This window comes from Hippocampus zosterae, chromosome 3 (genome assembly GCF_025434085.1).
Source record: "Hippocampus zosterae strain Florida chromosome 3, ASM2543408v3, whole genome shotgun sequence".
NCBI lineage: Eukaryota > Metazoa > Chordata > Actinopteri > Syngnathiformes > Syngnathidae > Hippocampus > Hippocampus zosterae.
The window spans coordinates 5,828,452-5,854,468 of record NC_067453.1 but is presented as its reverse complement, the minus strand read 5'-3'; the positions used below and the strand labels follow the sequence as shown (position 1 = coordinate 5,854,468).

General features: G+C 43.8%; 2 protein-coding genes across 2 annotated transcripts in view; both read left to right on the top strand.

The window, feature by feature from the left end:
• The first annotated feature begins 1,467 nt into the window (after positions 1–1,467).
• On the top strand, positions 1,468–12,103 carry pskh1 (protein serine kinase H1). Its single transcript, XM_052060940.1, has 4 exons — positions 1,468–1,886; positions 2,408–3,065; positions 6,375–7,292; positions 10,045–12,103. Exons 2-4 carry the CDS (start codon positions 2,997–2,999, stop codon positions 10,360–10,362), a joined length of 1,305 nt encoding a protein of 434 aa, XP_051916900.1. The 5' UTR covers positions 1,468–1,886; positions 2,408–2,996; the 3' UTR covers positions 10,363–12,103.
• Positions 12,104–12,690: 587 nt separating this feature from the next.
• Positions 12,691–26,017, top strand: part of mbtps1 (membrane-bound transcription factor peptidase, site 1) — a 45,835-nt gene continuing 32,508 nt past the window's right edge. The window contains exons 1-3 of the mRNA XM_052060826.1: positions 12,691–12,860; positions 24,061–24,614; positions 24,897–25,160. Coding sequence (XP_051916786.1) covers positions 24,398–24,614; positions 24,897–25,160 — 481 coding nt within the window. The 5' untranslated portion in view covers positions 12,691–12,860; positions 24,061–24,397. The remainder of the gene's footprint in view (positions 12,861–24,060; positions 24,615–24,896; positions 25,161–26,017) is intronic.

Sequence of the window (26,017 nt, the reverse complement as noted above, 5' to 3'; positions counted from 1 at the left end):
ACATGCAAACTCCACACAGGGAGGCCGGAGCTGGAATCGAACCCGGTACCTCTGCACTGTGAAGCCGACGTGCTAACCACTGGACTACCGGGGCGCCTCGTTTCATAATACAACTTCTGGAAAGAGGAGAGGTTCTTTAATTTGGACTGCCCTTCACTTCACCAATTTTCTGTGGCGCTTGTCCTGATTATGGAGAGCTAGAGCTAAGAATGGTCACAAGCCGATTGCAAGGCACGTACTGTACACTGTACTGTAGATTTACAATTCCCATCACCTCCCCTCCGACGCAACCCCACCTATAATGGTATTTCGATATTAGGTATTTGCATTTGATCACATTAACTCCTTTTTCTGTCCACATATTTTAAAATAAATACAGAAGATAGATAAAGTGGACATGACACATACAAGGTCAAGGAAGGACTATTGGAGTGTCACTTTTAATATACAAGTACGGATTTATTGCTTTCCAGCAAGCTGGAGTCAGGTAGAGGTGATGGTCAACTGAACAGGATGAAATGCATGAGGATACAAGTAGAGATTTACAACTGGATGAGACGACAGGAATAAATAAAACAAAATGTTCTAAAAATTCTAATATGAGGGTTATTGTAGCCATTTGTATTTATTGTTTAAAAAATGGGCGCAACAATTACAATACTTTGTTACTGTACTTAACTTATTCTTATGAACCTATCCTTTATTATCTTGTTTTCATCCCTTTTTGCACATTATCTTTTAATTTATCTTGACTGGTGATTGGTTTTTAATGAAATTACTTTAGTTGATTTACTAAGATTTTTGTAACGTCTTTTTGGTACCCTGCCTACTGCCCAAAACAGCTGGCATAGGCTCCGGCACGCCCCGCAACCCTTGCGAGGAGAAGCAGATCAGAAAATGAATGGATGGATAATGTCTTTTTGATTCTCTTTCGTGATGCTTTTAATGTTTTATGTAAAGCACTTTGAATTGTCTTAGACATAATATGTACTCCACAAATAAACTTGCCTTGTCTTGCCTTGCCTAAAGACAATTTTCAAGTATCTGTACTTGACCTGTTTGACTCCTTAAATTTAAAAAAACAGAGATCTGTACTCATCAAGTTCTTTTACAAATAAAGGATATCTTATCTTATCTTAAATGTATCAACAGATTATGACACATACTGTAAAAAAAAGAAGAAGAAAAAAGCAGTCACTGCAGAAATGTTCATTCAGTTGGAGTCCAGAATTTGATTGACGGATTGAGTTTGACAAAAATACTTTTTTTTTTAACTTTTGACTTTCGTGTTTGAATAGATTTAATATTCTGTACATTTGCTTTTTATTTCGGTAGAAGAGTTGAATCAGTACTTTTGCGTCTGCCACATCGTTGAAAGGCGCTTATAAATAAAATGTATTATTATTATTATTATTATTATGCACACGTCGTAATTGTCCCTGTAGTGAGAGTGTGCCACATCTGGTCTTGGCGACGACGTCGTCCGAAAATATTTTAATTTGAAAATATAAAGCGGAAAGTTTGATTGAGTGCGTTTGTGCCTATCCTGGCTAAAAGAAGGTGGTCCTGCCCGACAAACACCGACCTGAAAAACATCCGACGAGGAAAGTTTGCAAAGTCTAATGATAACTTTAAACTTGACAACGTATACGAAGGACGCTGTCAAACGCGGATTTCAGTCAGACCGTTGTTCTGACAGTGTTGAGGAGTTTTGACGCTTTCATTTTGAGGATAGAATTTTAAAAAATCCCAAGTTGAAAATGGAGAGGCCAGCTGAGTGATAGTGGGATGAGGAGGCTGGATTTGGCAAATTTGGGAGTCCTGCCCTGCTGCTAGCATGCTAGTTAGCCTGCTCAACTTCGCCATCGCTATTCAGCACGATTAAAGTGAGAATTCAACTTTTGTTTTTCATGTGACGCCGACGTAGTGTGTGGGATGCCTGAACGGGACACGTTACACTCACCAAGTTGATTGAAATGTTGCGTTTTAATGTATGCTTGGAATTTGAGCATCAGAAGGGCCGGACTGCCCAGTTTAAACTAACTTGTGGACTTCTTCTCACTCAAGTACTCATGACAACGTTTGTAGATAATGTCGTCTCAATTTGTAGGATGTAATCCACGCCATAATGCCATTATAATAAGTACAGTATTTGCATGTAGCTCTCCGAGTAGTATCGCATACATTTGAACGTTTTTATAGAGAAACGCAAAGCAAATTATTCCGCAATCATGTTCTGCCCAATGGTTTGACATTAGGAAAATATTGCGGTGTTTTATTGTCTTTACATTACAACTAATTCGAATTTTAGCACTGCATAAACGGATGGATGCTGAATGTCATAGAACTGATACAATTATGTTTGGTGATGTTGATAAGAGTATTGTGTCCATCTTCACTTCTACAGGTTTGCCTTTGAAGATACTGATTTTGACCTTGCACCCTCTTCCGATGGAGTAAAGTAATGCATACTTTCAGTGGGAACTCTCACCGAAGTTTGCACTTGCCCAAAAGGCAACTCCTCTCAAGTTTAATTTTGGATCCTGCAGGGCGTTGATCCCTCCTATTGTCAGTGGATTTTGTGTCCCAAGCTTCCCTGCTAACCCACACAATTTGATCTGACATGCTCAAACAATTCGGTTGTCTGTTGTAGACTTCAGATATAGTCTTTGGGGACAATGACTGGGTGCAAGTATTTCAACAAAAGTGGTTGATTGTGACATGAATTGATAAGATATTACCTGGAGGGGGGAGACCAACATGTTTGTGATATTGCAGGAATGATATTGTGGACGTTTTGCATTAGTGGATGGATCTGATGCATTCAAGATCAGATCAGACTGCTGATGCCAGCTGATTGGGACTCCAACTCGATTCATGATCCCTCTGTATGAGTCGGGAAGCAGCTTGGACGACGCAGAGTCGGCTGATGCTGTGATGAAGCAGGGCTCTTGGTGGCCTGCGTGGCTGGCTGGGCTGAGTCCCCGAGTTATGTGATGGGGTGCAGGAACAGTAAGGTCCTCCCTGAGCCTCCAGGGGACGTTCAGTTGGACCTGGTCAAAAAGGTCAGTAAAACACATTGTTTAAACCACACTCACCAGACACTCAATTAGGTACAGCTCCACAACCAGTAATAAATGGACACAACTTTTCCTTAAAACTGTCAGAAAATTACAACACACATTGACTATTCATTAGTTTTATTCTGCACTCATGTGGAACTGCATTGCATTGAAATGAGAAGTGCCTCTGAGATGTTAATTTTATTGATGACGCGACTAAAAAAATGGCCACAATAAATACTGTTAATAATAACGAGTTAGCATTGTTATTCAGAGTGACTTTTGACCACATTTCGTTGGTTGACTATGGGGAAATTGTGTACGTTATTTTTAACGTTTTGGGAGGATCGAGAACCTACAGTATATCTGAATATTCTCAGTTCCTGCTTTCATGCCAGCATGGAGAATAAGTGTGTGTGTGTGTGTGTGTGTTTGTTTGTTTGTGCGGGGTGGATATACAGGTTGTGATTTTGTGTTGTCCAAGTTTAATTGTTTTCTTGTTGTGTAAGTACATTGCAAATTTACTTTGAGTTTGTAATCTTTGCACACAAACAATATATACAGTGTACTATACTACACTACAGTATTCATAATGATACAAAGTAATTGAGTGAAGGCGGCCCGGTAGTCCAGTGGTTAGCACGTGGGCTTCACAGTGCAGAGGTACCGGGTTCGATTCCAGCTCCGGCCTCCCTGTGTGGAGTTTGCATGTTCTCCCCGGGCCTGCGTGGGTTTTCTCCGGGTGCTCCGGTTTCCTCCCACATTCCAAAAATATGCATGGCAGGCTGATTGAACACTCTAAATTGTCCCTAGGTGTGAGTGTGAGTGCGAATGGTTGTTTGTTTCTGTGTGCCCTGCGATTGGCTGGCAACCGATTCAGGGTGTCCCCCGCCTACTACCCGGAGACGGCTGGGATAGGCTCCAGCACGCCCCGCGACCCTAGTGAGGATCAAGCGGTTAGGAAGATGAATGAATAATTGAGTGAACAGCACGTTTGCTTGATTAATCCAGTAGTACGCTCCATGTTGCCTCAGTTTCTCTAAAACATTCATTCATTCATTCATTCATTCATATTCCTAACCGCTTGATCCTCACTAGGGTCGCGGGGGGTGCTGGAGCCTATCCCAGCCGTCTCCGGGCAGTAGGCGGGGGACACCCTGAATCGGTTGCCAGCCAATCGCAGGGCACACAGAGACGAACAACCATCCACGCTCACACTCACACCTAGGGACAATTTAGAGTGTTCAATCAACCTGCCACGCATGTTTTTGGAATGTGGGAGGAAACCGGAGCACCCGGAGAAAACCCACGCAGGCCCGGGGAGAACATGCAAACTCCACACAGGGAGGCCGGAGCTGGAATCGAACCCGGTACCTCTGCACTGTGAAGCCGACGTGCTAACCACTGGACTACCGGGCCGCCCTCTCTAAAACATAATTATTGTTATTAGGGATTAATTCCCCATAATGCGCTACACAAGATCAGTACCATAATTTGATTATCAATCTTGTCCATAATTATTGTTTTTGTAGAGGTAAAATTGTTATTGGCTTTCATTACATGGTGCAGTGCTGACAGTGTTCTGAAGTTAATTTGTTTTTGTAACCGTATGGTCACATCTGCAGCACCAATAGTGGAATAAAAATGAAGTTCATTATCACCATTGTTAACCATGCTGAAATTCAATTGTGAGCAATGAGGACGGATTAATAAACCATTATTATGGACTGCATTGCAATTGTCGGAGCTCAAATTGCCTGTGACAGTGTGATGATATTTAAACTGACATAAATGGAAGCTTTCAGACTTTGATGAATTATTAAATGGTTATCCATTATAACTTCAGTCTAACACAGTCTCATAAAAACACACAAACGAAACTAGTGTGGGAGTTTTATTAGTCATATCACATGTAACAAGGGCAGATGAGGGTGATGCACTATATTATGCACGTTACAGTAAACATCAGCATATTCCCGGGTCGGCCTTGAGTTTCACCTATCCCTGCATTTTGAGGGATCGGAGGGGGATCTAGACTCTGGTATTCAGTGGAATCCTCACCCATTTGATTTATTGCTCAAGCCAAAAATGAATACAAGTACTATGCTGGTACCATCCTGTGGCATTTTGGTGCCAAGGAAACAAGGTTCCCACGGGTCCTTCTAGTTAATAAAAACCCATAAAAAAAGAAGTTGTAAAATTATGTTCTTAATTCTCCTTAATTTTCAGGGAAAGCTTCTAAAATCAATAAAAAGCCTTAAAAATTAACCAGTGGTGATCATTTCATTTGTGTGTTTCATTTTCCCCACCGTTCCAATTAATAGTTTTGTCGGAAAATGCGCCTGGCACCCTTCCCCTCAAACCCCGCCGTTGCCCTTTCATTTGGCAGCAATCATATGCACACCAGCTCAGGGATATGTGGCTTTCTGTTCATTATATCCACTGTGAATCCCCTGCTGAATGGAGAGAAGTCCTTAAAAATGGCAAAATTACCCCTCAAAAGTCCTTAAAAGGTCAGTGAATAAAGAGCAAGTGGAAGAGTGGGAACTCTGATCTATGTCAGTGTGAGTTTAGGAGGTTCATTTTGACAAAAGTAGTGCTTGGCTGCCTACGTGTAACATCTTGGTGCCAAGGCATTGTTTAAGTTTCCGAATATCATTTAGACAAAGGAAGTGCTTTTTTTGCCATCTTGTGCCATCAATCAGCAAGTGCAGACCTTTTCAGGAGGACATTAATACTATTATTACGACTTGTGGATTTTTGACATTTGCAGCAGGGTTTGGCCCCGATGACCCTGCTATTCGGGATATGGCTCGAGCCCTCCTGCTAACTTGCTTGGTACCAAGATGCCATAAAATGGCAGCGCATGAAGCTCCTCAATTGACTTTAACATAATTTTTGTGTAAATAATATTGATATGAGATGGCTTTGGCCTGAGCACAAAATGGCAAATGGATGAGTTTTCAGCAAATAACAGAACACAAGTTCTTCCCCGCAAAAGTCTGTGGATTTGCGACTACATGAGTGTTCACTGCAGAATACTCCATCTTGAACAACAGCATGTGTTAGATGTGTTAAATTATTAGATGAAATTAATTTACAGTACCTTAGCAAGCGAATGCGTGCTGGAAAACTGCATATATGTTGATTCTGTTAGGTCACAGCATGTTAATGTCATTTACTAAAAGGGGTCCTTACCTAAATAATGACTCATGACTGAGATGATTTGATGATTTCCATCCCCCCTCATTTTTACTGTATGGTTGTGCTTGATTAACATGGGACTGTCTTCATCTATATATTTTCTTCCAGGTGGATCCACCCTGTCAAACAGACATCTATAAGCACTTCATTCGAGGAGATGGTACGGCCAGCAAGATTGGCGAGGCTGGTGGTGGGGTTGGCGACAAGGCAGGCTCCACCCTCCCATCTCTTTCTCAGGCACAGGCTTCCACTCCTGTCGCTTCCACCCAAACTCCTAAGAACCCATCTGAGGTGTCAGACCCTCAACGGAAAAAGGTGGCCAAATATCGAGCCAAGTTTGACCCACGAGTCACAGCCAAGTACGACATCAAAGCTTTAATAGGTCGGGGGAGTTTTAGCCGGGTTGTCCGTGTGGAGCACAAGAGCACTCGGCAGCCATACGCCATAAAGATGATTGAGACCCGGTACAGGGAAGGAAGGGAGGTCTGCGAGTCCGAACTGTGCGTTCTTCGAAGGGTTCGCCACACCAATATAATCCAGCTCATGGAGGTCTTTGAGACGGCCGAGCGCGTTTACATGGTGATGGAGCTGGCCACCGGAGGAGAACTGTTCGACCGCATCATTGCTCGCGGCTCCTTTACGGAGCGAGATGCCACCCGGGTACTGCAGATGGTGCTGGATGGTGTCAAATATCTCCACACTTTGGGGATCACGCACCGAGACCTGAAACCCGAAAACCTGCTGTACTACCACCCCGGCGCCGACTCGAAGATCATCATCACCGACTTTGGTTTGGCCAATAGCAGGAAGAAGGGAGACGAGTGTCTGATGAAGACCACCTGCGGCACACCTGAGTACATAGCTCCTGAGATCCTGGTGAGGAAGCCCTACACGAATGCTGTCGACATGTGGGCGTTGGGTGTGATCTCATACATCCTGCTGAGTGGAACCATGCCCTTTGAAGATGACAACCGTATGAGGCTATACCGGCAAATCCTCAAGGGAAAGTACAGCTTCTCTGGAGAGGTGAGGAGTCACTAACCAATGTTTCAATATTTGGAGGTGGGGGAGAAATCATTACACTATGTTTGGCAGAAATCGTAACATGGCTCAATGTAGACACATTTCCTTCTGGTATCTGAGGGTGACTCAGTTCACAAGTTGATATTGTTTCAGTCTGTCTGTGTGTATGTGTAAATATTTTGTAAAACACTGGGTTAATGATGAACTATACCCAACCAAACGAAAGATGTGAATTCAGTCTGTGTGGTCTTCGGAGCAGATACACACGTTTGCACAATCTCGTTTAACTGCTCATTCCCTTGATGTTTTAATGTGGGTACTTTATGCTTGTTTGTGATACTACAGAGTAACTCAGGTTTTCCTCTCAACATTACAAATTTATTCTAGTAAAAACAAACCCCCCCCTTAAAATAACATTGCCCATATTGCATTATTCTTGTAGTTTTTCCCAAAAGTGTGGCCTTGAGTACACATTTATATTTTGTAAAATTTCCTGATTTACAGTGTGTATGCATACTACACATTTTTATTGAGTGTTTGGTTTACCGGTAATTATTCAGTTTTTAAATGTTGATTTTATGTTGTCAGTGAGCTCTGCAAAGGCACACTCCAAGTTGACGCTTGTCCTACATGCAGCCTTTCCTGCACGAATGATAGGCCAGAGGTTTTGCAGTTGTTAATGAGAACCACAATGTGAATTTTGTGGGGATGAGTGCAGTGCAGATTGGATTAAAGATGAAAGTGCCTGACAGGTCAAATCAGTTCCGTCTCCAGATCAAATATTATAGTCAATATGATGGCTAACCAGTATGGCAGACGTGTTGGCATACCTCGGAACGAGCCACCTGGCTCAAACTGGTGTCTGCAGCCAAAAGAAAAGTCAACTACAGTAATCCCTCGTTTATCAGGGTTAATGGGGACCAAAACCACCCGCGATAAAGGAAAATCCGCGAAGTAGCGTCCAATTAACATAAACAGGTTAAAAAAAAAATATATATATATATATATATATATATATATATATATATATATATACAGTATATATATTATTTTTTTTTTTTCACTTCACAGTGCAGAGGTACCGGGTTCGATTCCAGCTGCGGCCTCCCTGTGTGGAGTTTGCATGTTCTCCCCGGGCCTGCGTGGGTTTTCTCCGGGTGCTCCGGTTTCCTCCCACATTCCAAAAACATGCATGGCAGGCTTATTGGATGCTCTAAATTGTCCCTAGGTGTGATTGTGAGCGTGGATGGTTGTTCGTCTCTGTGTGCCCTGCGATTGGCTGGCAACTGATCCAGGGTGTCCCCCACCTACTGCCCGAAGACGGCTGGGATAGGCTCCAGCACCCCCCGCGCGACCCTAGTGAGGATTAAGCGGTTCAGAAAATGGATGGATGGATGGATATACAGTATATATATTTTTTTTAATGTTTGAAAAAATCTGCGATGCCCTGAACCCGCGATAAACGAACCACAAAGTAGCGAGGGATCACTGTATATTCAATCTTCAGTTTAGATGTTCAAAGGGTTTGTGGTTTAACAACTTTACTTTGGAAAACGATTAACCTGTTTGCCTCAATTTTTGCTATTGACCACACCGTAACTGAATCATAATTTATGTTTGTGCATTTTCTGCACTGTCAAATTTGAAATAATATTTTGGGAAAAAAGTGATGAAAATTAAGACTTCTTGCGTGCATCGGTCAATTGACAATATAACATAATAATAAATAAATAATAATTGGTGATTTTTTAAAAATTAGTTCAGAACAGATTAGCCTTTTTTTTTGATGACATCTTTTTTTCCTTAAATTGTAAATCAGCAACTCCCCACTAGGTAGTGAAAAAAGACGAATTCTACTTTTATCCAACTTTATAATGGAAGCATAAGAAACTTGAAATGATAGGCTGTGGCTTACATTGTAGTTGTCTTTGACACAAATTTATGTGGTAATATAGTGTAGGTGTATTGTTTTTTTATTTATTCCCAATTTTCCTCCTGCAAATTTGAACACACAGATTAAGAATATGAGCAAATGTGTCCAAAACTTGGCCAGGCACTATGCACAGTATAATGTGTAATCACACAAAGTGCTCCCAGCTAAAGCTTCAAAGTTCCATATAATCTTGGAACCTTTTCCGGTTCTCTTGCAAAATTTCACAGTGACAGCTGTCATTTATGGTGTGAAATTGACGGATGCCATTGGGATCCTTCAAATTATGTTACCGTGCATTTTATCAGACATCTGGAAAACAGCAGAATGGTAAGACATACTGAACATAGATGTACAGTGATACAATGAATACCCAAAACTTAATTTCATCTCTCCACCCACTTTCTACAGTGCTTATCCTTACTTGAATCACGGATGAGCTCGAGCCTATCCTAGCTGACTTTGGGTGAGAATTGGGGTACACCCTGACCTGGTCACCAACCAGTCACAGGCCACATATTGACAAACTACTATTTACACCTATGGACAATTTTACCGTACTCCGCTAACCTAAGAAACATCTTTTTGGAATGTTGGAAGAAACTGGAGCAGCTGGAGAAAATCCATGGAAGCACCGCGAGTTTAGAGCCTGGATTCAAAGCCACAACCTTAGAACTAGGAGGGGATGTGCTAGCCACTGAGCTGTTCTGCAGCCACTTTTCTGTCATGCCACACTCATAAATGTCCTCAGTGTATATTTGTTGCTGTTAGTTGAGTTATACTTCCATTTCAATTAAGCTCATTGCGCCTGTCTTGTTTCCCCAGCCGTGGCCCAGTGTGTCAAACCTTGCCAAAGACTTTGTCGAGCGGATCCTGACGGTGGATCCGAGTGCGCGACTGAGTGCCGGCCAAGCTCTCAAGCACCCCTGGATCGTCAGCATGGCTGCTGCCTCCTCCATGAAAAACCTCCAACGCTGTATATCTCAGAACCTGCTGAAGCGGGCGTCATCTCGTTGCCACAGCACCAAGTCGGCCCAGTCCACACGCTCCAGTCGCTCGACCAAATCCAACAAAGCTCGCCGCGTTCGGGAAAAGGAGCTGCGTGAGTTGAACAGACGCTATCAGCAGCAGTACAATGGCTGAGGCCTAACTTACTGGGGAGACTGAAAAAGCCCAAATACTGTCGCTATTCCTGCCCCCAGAATGAGACTCGGAGAACAAACGGATGGTTCAAAAACCTTGTCAACCAGTAAACTTTGAGAAAGTACCTGCTGCAAGCAAGACTGTAGAATAAATACAAAATGAGAATCACTGAACCCGGAAGGACAAACTTTGCATAGCATTTTTGTTCTCTGAGGTTTTACAACATCATTGTCATCTCTCAGACCATCTGTCCATCTTTATCTTGAACATGATACAGCACTCCTTTTCCTTTGTTCTGTCATTTTGTGTGTCTTGACGTATTTATTTATTAATGTGGATAGTCTTCATTCAGTTGGTCACTGCAATAAATGACCTTCCATGAGGATCTGTTGAACAGAGATCTGGGTAATGATGTTACTTAGGAAAAGGGTCAACATGCCCTTAAACCCTCATAATTGATGACAATTGCTGTGAATTTACGTGCTATTAGTCCTGGAGAGTGGCCATTGGAGACTTGCATAAACATCGGCGCAGCATCCAAAGGCTAAAATGAAGACATGTCTTTCTTCTAAGCTTATCTCATCTTGCCATAATTGCTCTGTTTAGTACTAGTATTTTTAACGCTCCAAAAGATTGTGAATCTGTGATTTTATTTTTATTTTTCTCCATTCTAGCTGAATCCACACAGCCCTGGTCAGTGCCTTACATCGAACAGTGGATTCACAGTTTAAATTTGCGTTCCTTTCTTTTTTTTTAATGGCTTTCAGTTCGCAAGGTTATGTGGCCATTTAACTTATTTTGTTGTCCTTTTATTAGTCACAGCATTGCTGAGAAAAAAAAACATGCAAGTTGCACCTGTCGAATCTAAAGTCAGACCAAAACCAAGAAACCCGCTTAAAAAAATAAAAATAAAACAAAGACACCCACTGCATGGGGTTAGACTTAAGTCTATATTTTTACTAATAGTAAAATTGTAATATTTAACATTTATTGCCAATTAACAAGTAAAGGTATTCCATTGATTTGCTGTTGTCCAATGTTTCCCAAAGGAGGAATTTTCTTCAATGAAAATGTTGCTGTGATCTACAAAGAATTCGAAAGGCTGTTGTGAACTTTTTAACAAATACTGGAACTAAGTTGAGCCATTTTAGCTTACCTCAGTGTTTATGTAAATCTTTGGTTCCAAGAGTTTTCTTGCTTTCTCATTCTGTTGTTAATTGCATTTTCCTTATGCACACCAAGTTGTGTTGTGTTATCCTGTGAAATGTGTTTTGAGTCTTCTGTTTATTTTTTGGGGCGGGGGTCTCTTGTACAATACAGTAATTGAGGCTATTAGTTACCGATATGAATACACTGTCCACACATAGGCAGCTGTTTCGTGCCTCATTTAGCGCATTCTGCACCTCATCATGGAGACCTCCCTCAGAAAACAAGTCTTTCATGTTTTACAAGATTGATTTCTCAGAGAAGATAACAATTTACAACTAGATATAATTTGAAGAGCTTGAGTTAGCTATCGGCATCAAGTTCCTGAGGACATGTATGCTGCTTTATTGAATAACTAAATAAATTCCTTTGTTTTGCAAACTGTCGGCACAACAGTAGTTTCATGTTTTCCATGCACATGTAATTCTGATTTGATATAAATGACAATGCCCTAAATGAAGTTGACAGCACTTACCCAAAACCATTCATTTTTGATATTCTGTACAATGATAAGTTATTGATTCTTCAACCATCAGCTTTTTTGTTCATTTGTCTCAATGAGTCGTATGTGTCAATTAAAAAACATCAACTTAAACGTCACTTGTTGCTTAATACACGTCATTCTGTTTTCTATCCGTAGTGCACCATGCATTATTGTGACTGGTGGAAAATCGCAGGTGTTAAGTGGATATTAACTGCATTTGTTTCCAAATACGAGGCCGTAAACAATTTTCTAATGAATGAACAATACCTCCATGCGATCTATAAAATAAATTAACACAATCTCACAATATGATTTGCAGTACTGTAAACTATCCTAAACCCGCACCTTACACTTTGCAACAGCGCCCACTACTGGACAGCATGCTAAAATGACCGAGACGAGAGGTCCTTGCGTTGCCAGATCCGACACAACAAAATACAGTCTTGTGGTAAAATCCGACACATACATGAGGCGTTGATTAGAATACCGTCAAGATGGGAATATAAGAAAAAGTTATGTTGTATTAGTAAATGTTATATTAGTATGAAGACAAAGTATTAATTTATAACTCCTTTTCAGAACATTTGAACAGGGGTGAGAGAAAATGTCTAAGCGGAAAAATCACTCGGGACCTGGCAACCAATCATGATGAGCCGTCAGTGTCTCCGGTTGTCGGTAATGACTGCTGCGAGCTTTTGTACAAGGGAAGCTTAAACATACAACGAAGACTAAAATTGTTCGTCACCATAAGGAAGGTAGATAATCAAACCACAAAGACAAACGGGATCTACGATACAGAGTTACCTATGTGAGTAACATCGTAATAGTTTCATGGGAAATAAGGTTTCTCGAAAAGACTACTACGCTAGCTAGCATATGCTATACATGTGATTGTCTGCTGGCTCAAAATAACTCTTTGCGCTGCATTAATGGTACACTTCAAATGACGTCATGAGGCAATGCATCGTCCAAGTGGTAGTTAAGCGTCCACCGCTTTTGGAGATGGTTGCAATGTTTACACCGAAACTGATACGGAATTTCCTTTTTGTTTACAGCTTTGTTTTGTTAGATACTCGAGCAAATAGTCTATTTTTCAATCCTATTCGAAATGATTATACTGCTCTCGAACAGTACATACTGTTTATTTCAATAGCGCACTTTATTTTGCACTACTTACAGGATTTTATTATAGACACTGTGTTCGTGTGTTTAGTTTGCTCAGAAGCAAACTATCTTTAGTCAGTGTATTACTAAAGGCATTGGTTATTTTGCCGTGACTGGCGACTCTCCTGCAAGTGGTATTTTGCCGTGAACGGTTTTGATTGGTCATTCGCCAGAGTGAGGAATTATGTGCCTGCCGTGTAATGGCGAATTGACCGTGATTATTATGTTGGCCGTGAATTAGTTCTTTTAGTCTGATGTGGAGGCTGCCGTCCTGATTCCAGCTGTGGCCCCTAGGGCAATGGCAGTGCAGTAATTTTTGTTTGACCAAGGATAACCTCACTTCAACTTTTATTTTGGGAAACTTTAAACCCTTGTACTTTTCTAAATTCCAACCTCATTTAAAAGAAATGAATTGTGCCTCTTTTTATTATTAACCACCGAATAACCTTACCCTTTTATTTTCCTAATAATTTTGCCAATTAATTTTGTGTTTCACCAATAACATTGACATTGTTCAACTGCATGACTGTTAAATTATTCTATGCACATGTGAAACAACACATTTACATCTCCAGACTAGCTGCAGGAGATTTTGAACATGGTAAAAACTTCCATCTATCCATCCATCCATTTTCTAATCAGCTCATCCTCACAAAGTTCGCGGGCTTGTTGCAGCCTATCCCAGCTATGTTCGGGCAGTAGGCCCACACCCTGAAACGGTTGCCAGCCAAACGCAAGGCACACATAGACAAACGCGCATCCGCGCTCACATCACAACTAGGGACAAATTAGAGTGTTCAATTAACCTGGCATGCTTTTCTATAGTATGTTGAAAATGTAAAATACTTATCCCTGTTGTTGTCCCAGGTGTTAAGATGGTACAGCCCAAGTTTGAAGTCAACCAGGTTTACTGTAGATGTGCAAAAGTGGTCAGAGATAGTACATTCAAATACTCAAATACGGCATCATTGGAAGTCACGATGTTGTTCCCAACACATCCGACCACTAAACTGTACCTTTGGCTTTTTGTATCCTTTTTTGTTCTGATGTGTTTTGTACACTGACTTATTCATGCATTGTAACACACAATGTTTTTGTAATACTGTTGAGCTGTAGCTACTGATCAGGAGGGTAGTAGTCACTCTCCCTACAAAGTAGTAGTTAGCTTGAGGTTAAATGCCGTCTTTACGAATTGGTTTGTTGAGATAAGTGGTCCCCAGCCCGAGCAGTGTATCTGAAACGACTTGTCTATTTTTACAACCCTCTAATATTGTTATCTAGGCATACATCCTACCCCAAGCAGGAACTACTGATTGAGCTATCCAATTATTAAAATCACCTACATCCCCGTTTCTCGAAGCAGATGTTGAGCTGCAGATTTTAATTCGAAGGTAATTAAGACTGATCAGGAAGTAGTTTTCCATTGAAAGAAACAAAGGTGGAATCATTTCCTTTCTGTGAGCCGGATGAAGTAAAAAAAAAAAAAAAAGTAAAATCCTAAGGGAATTTCATTCAAGGCTTGAACTTTACATATACGAATTGTTAGTAGCTGTCTATGTGAACGGGGGTCTAAGGGGGCCACCACTTTTCTGGGTTTGGAGGTAGCATTTGTCTCAAAAGGAACGTTTTAAATGGAATTACAGAAGGTGTACTACGTTCGATACACCATAGATGTGTACGTGTCTTGATATGCCATTGTACATGCTTGTACTGTAATATGCTTCTCACCAGGCAACTCACACATGAAGTCTTAGTTGTTCACAATCATGCACCTTACCGAGATATTTGAAGAGCAATAAAACATGACGGGAAACTGCAAGGAAAGTTGTCTCTCATAACATGGGCCTGATCCACAGTGCCGAGCTTAGCGGCTTTGGCCAGTGTGCAAGCATGTATGGAGGCTTTGTGTCTAGGTGGGTGTGTCAGAGTGTGCAGCATTGTCTTCTTTGATGTGTACTTGTCAACCCACTGATGTGTATTTTATGACAGGGCTGGCCTTAGTGCTGCCCAGAGGGAAATGATCCTCTCCCAGAATCGTGTTTTTCTTGTTGCCCAAGTATAGTGTTTTTGTATGCTGTTGATTGGGCTCGACATTGGCACTTACGTAATAGGTCTTGATGTCAAAATGATGACATCATGGGAAAAAGAAAAACAACCATCCATCCATCCATCCATCATCTACCGCTTATCCGGGGCCAGGTCGCGGGGGCAACAGCTTTAGCAGGGAAGCCCAGACTTCCCTCTCCCTAGCTACTTCTTCCAGCTCTCCCCGGGGGATCCCGAGCCGTTCCCAGGCAAGCTGGGTGACATAGTCTCTCCAGCGTGTCCTGGGTCTTCCTCGGGGTCTCCTCCCAGTGGGACATGACCGGAACACCTCACCGGGGAGGCGCTCAGGAGGCATCCGAGTCAGATGCCCAAGCCACCTCATCTGGCTCCTCTCGATGTGGAAGAGAAGCGGCTCGACTCTGAGCCCCTCCCGGATGACTGAGCTTCTCACCTTATCTCTAAGGGAGAGCCCGGACACCCTGCGGAGAAAACTCATTTCAGCCGCTTGTATCCGGGATCTCGTTCTTTCGGTCACGACCCATAGCTCGTGACCATAGGTGAGGGTTGGGACGTAGATCGACCGGTAAATTGAGAGCTTCGCCCTTTGGCTCAGCTCCTTCTTCACCACGACAGACCGATACAACGTCTGCATCACAGCAGACGCTGCACCGATCCGCCTGTCGATCTCCCGCTCCCTCCTACCCCCACTCGTGAACAAGACCCCAAGATACTTGAACTCCTCCACTTGGGGTAAGATCTCCTCCCCGACCCGGAGGGGGCACTCCACCCTTTTCCGACTGAGGACCATGGTTTCAGATTTGGAGGTGCTGATTTTCATCCCAACCGCTTCACACTTGGCTGCGAAACGCTCCAGTGAGAGTTGGAGAGCCCCGTTTGAAGGAGCCAACAGCACCACATCATCTGCAAAAAGCAGGGATGCAATACTGATGCCCCCAAAACGGACCCCCTCAACGCTTCGGCTGCGCCTAGAAATTCTGTCCATAAAGGTTATGAACAGAATCGGCGACAAAGGGCAGCCTTGGCGGAGTCCTACCCCCACTGGAAACGATTCCGACTTACTGCCGGCAATGCGAACCAATTGACATCGGTGGTATAGTGACCGAACAGCCCGTATCAGGGGGTTCGGTACCCCATAATCACGAAGCACCCCCCCACAGAACTCCCCGAGGGACACGGTCAAACACCTTCTCCAAGTCCACAAAACACATGTAGACTGGTTGGGCGAATTCCCACATACCCTCAAGGACCGTGCTAAGGGTGTAGAGCTGGTCCACTGTTCCACGGCCGTGACGAAAACCACACTGCTCCTCCTCAATCTGAGGCTCGACTTCCTCAGAATCAGAATCAGAATCATCTTTATTGGCCAAGTATGTAGAACACACAAGGAATTTGTCTCCGGTATAACACGCTGCACTAGTATCATCGTAAACAACAAAATCATTGAAGCATTTTAGAGTAACCACTAGTTTTGAAGTACCATTTTGTGGTGCAAGAAGAGTGACTGTCAGTGACTGTTTAAGGAGTTAATGGCTAGAGGGAAGAAGCTGTTTAAGTGTCTACTGGATTTTGTGCGCATGGATCTGTAGCGTCTGCCTGAGGGGAGTGGCTGAAAAAGGTGGTGGGCAGGGTGCGGGGGATCCAGGAGGATTTTCCGTGCCCTTGTCTTGATTCTTGCAGTGTACAAGTCCTCAAGAGTGGGTAGGGCGGTGCCAACGATTTTTTCTGCCGTCCTAACTGTCCGTTGAAGTCGGATTTTGTCCTTTTTTGTGGCGGCCCCAAACCAAACCGTGATGGAAGAACACAGGATTGATTCGATGACTGCAGTGTAGAACTGTCGTAGCACCTCCTGTGGCAGGCCATGCTTCCTCAGCAGCCTCAGGAAGTACATCCGCTGCCGGGCCCTTTTCAGGATGGAGATGGTGTTGACTTCCCACTTCATGTCCTGGGAGACTGTGATTCCCAGGAACTTGAAGGTCTCGACGGTTGACACAGGGCAGTTGGATAGTGTGAGGGGCAACTGAGGAGAAGAATGTTTCCTGAAGTCCACGATCATCTCTACAGTTTTGAGCGTGTTCAGCCCGAGGTTGTGTCGGCCGCACCAAAGCTCCAGCTGCTCCACTTGTTGGCGGTACGCAGACTCGTCGCCGTCTTTGATGAGACCGATGACCGTGGTGTCGTCTGCGAACTTTATGAGTTTGACAGCTGGATCTGTTGAGGTGCAATCGTTTGTGTAGAGAGAGAAGAGCAGAGGCGAGAGGACACATCCCTGTGGGGCACCAGTGCTGGTAGTGCGTATTGATGATGTTGTTGCTCCCAGTCTCACCTGTTGTGTCCGTCCCGTCAGGAAGCTGAGGATCCACTGGCAGATCGTAGGGGACACACCGAGGTGGAGTAGTTTGGGGGTGAGGAGTTCCGGGATGATGGTGTTGAACGCAGAGCTGAAATCCACAAACAGAATCCTTGCGTAGGTCCCTGTGCTGTCGAGGTGCTCGAGGATGTAGTGCAGACCTATGTTGACTGCGTCTTCCACAGACCTGTTTGCCCGGTAGGCAAACTGGAGAGGGTCCAGCTGGGGTCCAGTGACGTTCTTTAGGTGATTCAGCACAAGGCGTTCAAAGGACTTCATGACCACAGACGTCAGGGCGACAGGCCTGTAGTCGTTCAGTTCCGATGTTGCCGATTTCTTGGGAACTGGGATGATGGTAGACTGTTTGAAGCAGGATGGGACCTCACACAGCTCCAGGGATCTGTTGAAGATTTGTGTGAAGACGGACCCTCCTCTCCAGCACCCCTGAATAGACCTTACCAGGGAGGCTGAGGAGTGTGATCCATCTGTAGTTGGAACACCCCCTCCGGTCCCCCCTTTTAAAAAGAGGGACTACCACCCCGGTCTGCCAATCCAGAGGCACTCTCCCTGTTGACCACGCGATGTTGCAGAGGCGTGTCAACCAGGACAGCCCCACAACATCCAGAGCCTTGAGGAACTCCGGGCGGATCTCATCCACCCCTGGGGCCTTGCCACCGAGGAGGTTTTTAACCACATCGGTGACTTCAACCACAGAGATAGGAGAGCCCATCTCAGAGTCCCCGGGCTCTGCTTCCTCCAAGGAAGACGTGTTGGTGGAGTTGAGGAGGTCTTCGAAGTACTCTGCCCACCGGTTCACAACGTCCCGAGTCGAAGTCAGCAGCGCCCCATCCCCACTGTACACAGTGTTAGTGGTGCACTGCTTCCCCCTCCTGAGACGTCGGATGGTGGACCAGAATTTCCTCGAAGCCGTCCGGAAGTCGGCTTCCATGGCCTCACCGAACTCTTCCCACGCTCGGGTTTTTGCCTCGGCGACCACCAAAGCTGCGGTCCGCTTGGCCAGTCGATACCCGTCAGCTGCCTCAGGGGTCCCACAGGCCATAAAGGCTCGATAGGACTCCTTCTTCAGCTTGACGGCATCCCTTACTGCTGGTGTCCACCAGCGAGTACGGGGATTGCCGCCACGACAGGCACCAACCACCTTACGGCCACAACTCAGATTGGCCGCCTCAACAATAGAGGCACGGAACATGGTCCACTCGGGCTCAATGTCCCCTGTCTCCCCCGGAACATGGGAAAAGCTCTGTCGGAGGTGGGAGTTGAAACTCCTTCTGACAGGGGATTCCGCCAGACGCTCCCAACAAACCCTCACTATACGTTTGGGTCTGCCAGGACGGACCGGCATCTTCCCCCACCATCGGAGCCTACTCACCACCAGGTGGTGATCAGTTGACAGCTCCGCCCCTCTCTTCACCCGAGTGTCCAGAACATGCGGCCGCAAATCCGATGATACAACTACAAAGTCGTTCATCGAACTGCGGCCTAGGGTGTCCTGGTGCCAAGTGCACATGTGGACACCCTTATGTTTGAACAAGGTGTTCGTTATGGACAATCCGTGACGAGCACAGAAGTCCAATAACAAAACACCACTCGGGTTCTGATCGGGGGGGCCGTTCCTCCCAATCACGCCCCTCCAGGTATCACTGTCATTGCCCACGTGAGCATTCAAGTCCCCCAGCAGAACAAGGGAGTCCCCAGCAGGAGTACTCTCCAGCACACCCTCTAAGGACTCCAAAAAGGGTGGGTATGCTGAGCTGCTGTTTGGTGCATAAGCACAAACAACAGTCAGGACCCGTCCACCCACCCGAAGGCGGAGGGAGGCAACCCTCTCGTCTACCGGTGTGAACCCCAATGTACAGGCACTGAGCCGGGGGGCAATGAGTATGTCCACACCTGCTCTGCGCCTCTCACCGTGAGCAACTCCAGAGTGGAAGAGAGTCCAACCCCTCTCGAGAGAACTGGTACCAGAACCCAGGCTGTGTGTGGAGGCAAGTCCGACTATATCCAGTCGGAAATTCTCTGCCTCACACACCAGCTCGGGCTCCTTCCCTGCCAGAGAGGTGAGATTCCATGTCCCAAGAGCTAGCTTCTGCAGCCGAGGATCGGACCGCCAGGGTCCCCGCCTTTGGCTGCCGCCCAGCTCACATTGCACCCGACCCCTTTGGTCCCTCTCATGGGTGGTGAGCCCATGGGAAGGGGGACCCACGTTGCCTCTTCGGGCTGTGCCCGGCTGGGCCCCATGGGTGTAGGCCCGGCCACCAGGCGCCTGCCAACGAGCCCCACCTCCAGGCCTGGCTCCAGAGGGGGGCCCCGGTGACCCGCGTCCGGGCAAGGGAAACCTAGATCCATTTATTTCACTCATCATTGGGGTCTTTGAGCCGTGCTTTGTCTGGCCCCTCACCTAGAACCTGTTTGCCATGGGTGACCCTGCCAGGGGCATAACGCCCCAGACCAACTTAGCTTCTAGGATCATTGGGACACACAAACCCCTCCGCCACGGTAAGGTGACGACTCACGGAGGGGAAGAAAAACAACCTCAGAAGCAATTTGTTTTCTTTTTGTGTGAGATCTTTCAGCACAGATCTTTCAGCACATTTTGAGGTGCCCAAAAATTGGGTGGAGACTGCTTGATTGACACATCAGCCTAAAGACATCGGTCAAGGGACAATGACCGCTCTTCACTATTGTTTCCTGCCTTTCTGTTGTTTTTGAACATGAATTTGAATTATGAACATCTCCAGCAAATATTCCTAACGGACGCATTGCGGCTGGGTGTAGCAATACACAGAAAAAAGAGCCCGCATAAATTCCACAGGATGAGAAAGTGAAGAAACTATAGACCTATTGAGTGAAACTGACTCAAACTTGGACGCACCGAGCAAGACGAGTGTAATTTTACATTTTAGGTAATCTAACCTAGAGGATGAAGTGTTTTGGTCGGCGTTTGGGAGGAAATGGCTTATTTTAAATGACGGTGAGCGGATGGCTTCCCTTTCCTGTTTAAAATGCGGAGCTGCCTTTAACATCCGTTTGGCTCTTCCAGCTCGATCGTCAGACATCTTATTCCTCCTTCAAACAGATATCATTGTCACAGTACGAGTGCTTCATCTCAGTGTAGCCAGCATGGTTCCAGCTTAGGACTTATCTCCCGACTGCAGGTGTAAAAATGCTTCCTGTCCCCTTGTTTCCGAAAACAGGGACTAAGGGTATGCACCTGCTTTCTCATGTCCACTTCAACCTGGATATTATGGACATTAACAATGAGCACCTACGAGGAAAACATGTCTCAACTCCACATATATACAGTTCGCTCCAAAATAGTCTGTGGGCCATTTGGATATATGTTGTCGTTTAACAACTCAAACTTTACTACCCTGAATTTTCCCACACTGGAAACATTTGCATTAATTTAAAATTTTGTATTTTGTTTTATCAATAACTGCCCACCCAAGCGAATCAGAGATCCCTGTAATACAGCAATAGCTGTTTTAACCAATGAGAAGCGCTGTGCAGTCGGCTATCGCGTATCACAATAATAAAAAACTACAATAAACATACAAGATATACGATACAGCGGACTCGTCGAAAGACGAAATATTATTGAGCGACAAAGAATCTTGCAAAACACCTTCCCATATGCGTGTTTCCCCTGCAAAGAAATCTGTTGTAGTGACATGAACAATAAGACAGGCTCGTTTCGTATATTTTTATTTTTTATAACTTCAGCTTAAGCATTTAAATAGTTTATCGGTTCATTGTTCAGACATGGACTGCGAGAGTTCCACCCTGTTAGACACATTCCTGTATGTACTTCAAAGTGTTAATTATGTTGGCTCCAATCAAGGGGACCCTCCCCTGCCTGCCTAAGGAATCCACCCCAGCAGGACTGAGGAGGCGCAGTGACATCCTGTTGGTAGAATGCTCAATTTCAACCTATATTTGGAATTCCAGGTTCTCTGACTTGGTGCCATTTGTTGTTGAACATATCTCCATATGCCCAATTCTTTTTTTCTCCCCCATCTCACTGTCTTTCTGCCATTTCTCCCTTTCTTTCCTGAGACCCTCTTTTCTTTCTTGTATTCTTTGGCATTCGACTCAGCATGACTTAGTTTTGTTCTTGGTTTTACTGTTTGGTGCTTTCTACCGCCTTTAATACCGATTTGTCTTACAGTTTATTGTGCATGTTAAATTGCTCCATGTACAGCACTTTGTATGCAGCAATGGCTGTTTGAAAGGGCTCTTTAAATACTGTTTACTTGACTTGACTTGACTTTTCGAATCAGCGACACTGCATTCGCACACTTGGTTTATTAGATTAAATTTAGATTAAATTTTAGATTAGATTTTTTAGATTAAATTTTAAACCCCAGATGGTTGTCATGGAACTGAAAAACAGAAGTTACATTTACACCACGGCCCGCGGTCTAAAAGTATTGGAACGGCTTGGTCACTTCCTTCGTTTTTGTTGCATACTGAGGACATTTGGGTTTCAGATCAAAAGATGAATATGAGACAAAAGTTTAAAATCATGCATGCTTGGCTTTAAGGTGTACATTTTATCCCATGTGCAATATGACATATCGCGGAGACGATAGCGATATTACCACATCATTGTTTTTGCGGTCGCATATCGTCATTTGTCATCTGCAGCAAACTGCATGTAATTAATATAAACCCAAGTACAATGACGTTGGAAAGCTGTGTTAAACCTGAATAACGGGAAACAATAATTTGCAAATCATGTCAGTGACATCCATGCGAATGCCTCGACTTTACTGGTGATGCGTCATGCGCAGTTGGTTAAAATGGGTGAATCCAAATAACAAATACTGCTGCTTTGGAAATTAATGAACAAGCAATAGCAAACCCATAACTTAATTTAATAATTTAATGACCATTTACAACATTTTAATATGTCCTATAGGCATGCTGCGTATGCTTTCAAACTATATAAGCATAACACTTTTTATTTTGTGCCTCATCAAAACACAAAGAATAGCAAAACTGCAAATCACATTTTTCTTTGAAGCTTTTCGGTGGATTGAATGGCCGAGACCATCCGGAAAAGCTTTGCTGGGTTGCAAATGTCACCTGCAGCCAGGTAGTCGGCAGGATTGAGGCAAGATACTTATATATGGTATATATGCAGCGATGGCTGTTTGAAAGTGCTCTATAAATACTGTTGACTTGACTTGACTTCAAGATACTGGAGCAACTAGCGATAGCAAGTTTTCCAACAAGCTTCGGCTGGCTGCCATTGCCTTCTAAGCACGTTTGGTTTGGCTTCTTATTTAGTACAACCTCCATCTTGTCTCCTCCATGGCGGTGAATAAGCTACGCTTCTTTCAAACATCATTCTCGCAAAGGCATTGTGCGTAGTAATTAACAGAGGGAAAACTGTAGAAGCCATGCTAATTGCTAAGCTAATGTAATGTCATTGTGAAAGACCGGAATCAGAAATGCTTGGGTGACTGAGTACACTTCAGAAGAGGTCTCCCTGGAACCGCGTTAATGCAGAGCGTATCCAGTTAATGCAGAGCGTATTCAACTTGGATGAGACAAGTAGAAAGCAATTTAATAAATGTCTGGAGAGATAATTAATAGAAAACAATGCTACACACCTAGCTAAACAGGAATTGTTACTGCGTCACCTGTGTCAATCTGGAGGAGTCGCCTAGAACAGGGCACCTCAACCTTTTTTGCCCCACGGACCGGTTTATGTCAGACAATATTTTCAGGGACCGGTATTTAAAGAGTGGCGGAAATAATACAACAAAATAATATTGTATGAGCTGCATGAAAACGGTGGCGTTTTCGAAATATAATATCAATAAACACAACGAGCGTATAATCTGACGTGACACAGACGGATGTAACGGAGAATACGCTAATTTTTCAAAATAAAACATCTTTCGTATTCCGAAATAAATAAAACGGATTTAAGGCAAGTTCTTTCTGTGCGGCCTGGTACCAAATACCCTGCGGACCAGTATCAGTCCGCAGACCGGCGGTTGGGGACCCCTGGCCTAGAAGATGAAAACGTTTAGGAATACAGTACTGAGGAAAAGCTTGAAAAAATATTGCTGAGTAACACTATGTCCATGCATTTGAACATACAGTATGTAGCACAGCACCGATTCTTACAATTTCTTTTTTCATTCTCCGTTGTCCCTATGTGGTATAGAAATGTAGTCAAAAGTTGCACTTAACCTTCTCATTATTGATCTAAACATTAAAAGTTGAGTTAAAAAACACACTGGGGCTCGATTGAGCTGGGACAGCACCAAGGAATTCAGTAATGGCCCATCTGCTTTTGCTGGCCCACTCTTAATAGCTTTATCAAATTGCCAAAGTATTGTATTTTGGCCATGCTTCACTGCAGCTTGACTATTGTTTTCTCATTTCTTTCCAGGTTTAAGTAAAGAAAGGACAGCGTTCATTGATGTCAACTATTCCTTCATCACTTCTCCCACCATCCTCCAATTCTTCCAACTTTCCGGACAAATTATCTCCTCCTTTCTCAGCATGGCAGCTGTGTTTCTACTCTGGCGGTGTCACTGAACTTCATCTTTGCCTACCACCATGGAGAGAAAACGCAGAAAGAAATTATTCTAGCCGCTCAGAACATTTTCATTATGGACTCACTTTTGGAGCTCTGGTCCTGAGATGCTATTTCATTGCCCTGACACAGGTTTTAGCTGCTCAAAACTGAAAACTGCAGCAGAGTTTCATAGAGATACACAAAAGACATGATTTGCGCAGTTTCACAACGCAAAATGCTCCTACTACCAGTGTGGATATCCATGCTTATGGGACTGCTTGCAGGCATCCTGCCTGTGGTGGGGGTGGAGCCATCGCCAGAGGGAAAATCTGGCCCTGGTCAAAGCCCTAACTTGGAGTCTCCCAACTCTAACTGTTCCCATTTCACTCTCAAACTAGAATTCTCCTCCAAGGTGGTGGAGCATGGTAAGAAATAATTGTCATTCTCAAAGCTGGGATTTGACATGTAATTTTTATCAGCAATTATTTTTTTTTGCATTTTTTGCAGACGGTATTTAAGGCAAGGTAACCATGGAAATAATTCAATTAATTTGCCGCTGGCGATACTGAAGCAGTTCACTTTGATGTTTATTTTGAAGCAGATGTGCTTAACATACGTATTTGAATTGTGAATTTGATGACAACCACCACCATGGATATTTTCATATGTCTGTGTCCTATAACAATCTCTCCACATTTTGCATCCAGAGTACATTGTGGCATTCACGGGGTATTTCTCAGCCAAAGCACGCAGCCTGTACATAAGCAGCGCCCTACGGAACGCAAAGGACGGAGCATTGGAGTGGCACATTGTTCCCAGGGAGAACCCAGCTTCTGACTTCCCCAGCGACTTTGATCTGGTCCACATCCGACAAGCTTCACCAAGCAGTCTGCTGACCTTAGAAGACCACCCTTACATCAAAAGGGTCACGCCACAACACAAAGTGTTCCGTTCGCTCAAGTACATTCCTTGTAAGTCCTGCCTTATTGTGCTGCTGGCTTGGAAAATATCAGCTGCTAATGTAAAAAGATTGTATAAAAGTGCTGTAGTACGAATAATTTGTTAGCCAAAAGCTGTTTACCTGCTATATAATCCCTGTTTAAAAAAAACAAACAACTGGACCAAATCTGTTGATGCATTTTCCAGTTAGTGTTACAATAGTACCAAACACACACAAACCTGGGTGTGTAGATTTTGGATGTTGAATGTGTGACTAAATATATGTGTGTGTTGGGGGATGAAACAGAGTCTGTTTGCTCACTCACAGAGGAAAAGGTGAGTACGGGTGGTGGGGCTTGCTGGAACAGCCGGGTGCGCCTTGTTCTCAGCACTGGACAAAACAAATCAGTGTAGGGCGGCCCACCATTTACAGAAGACTAGCATTGCCATTATTTATTTATTGAACTAGTTATTTATAATGAAATGTAGCTTAAGTAGATCTGAAGTATTTTGACATTTGAAAGTCAAAGTATTCATCTCAATAGATCATACGTGGGCAAAGTAATTGAGTGATCATTTTAGCTGCTGTCTGGAATTAGTTATTATTACTATACAGGTATTATTATTTAATGTATTTTTTTAAACGGGTAGTTTTAAGACTAGCGTCATTCTTTGGAAAGTTTTTGCTTAATCTTTTAATATTTTTCTTAATTTTTTTTTTGTCATTGGAGAGATGACTACTCGAGACTGGATAAGCCCTTTGATAAGACGAATGATTAAAGAGACCCACCGTAGCATAAAACACTACCCTGGAGCTCGGCAGTTGTTTGCTAAGTGACCTCGATATGTTATAATTATGACATCGACTTTAACATTGCTGGTCTCTTCA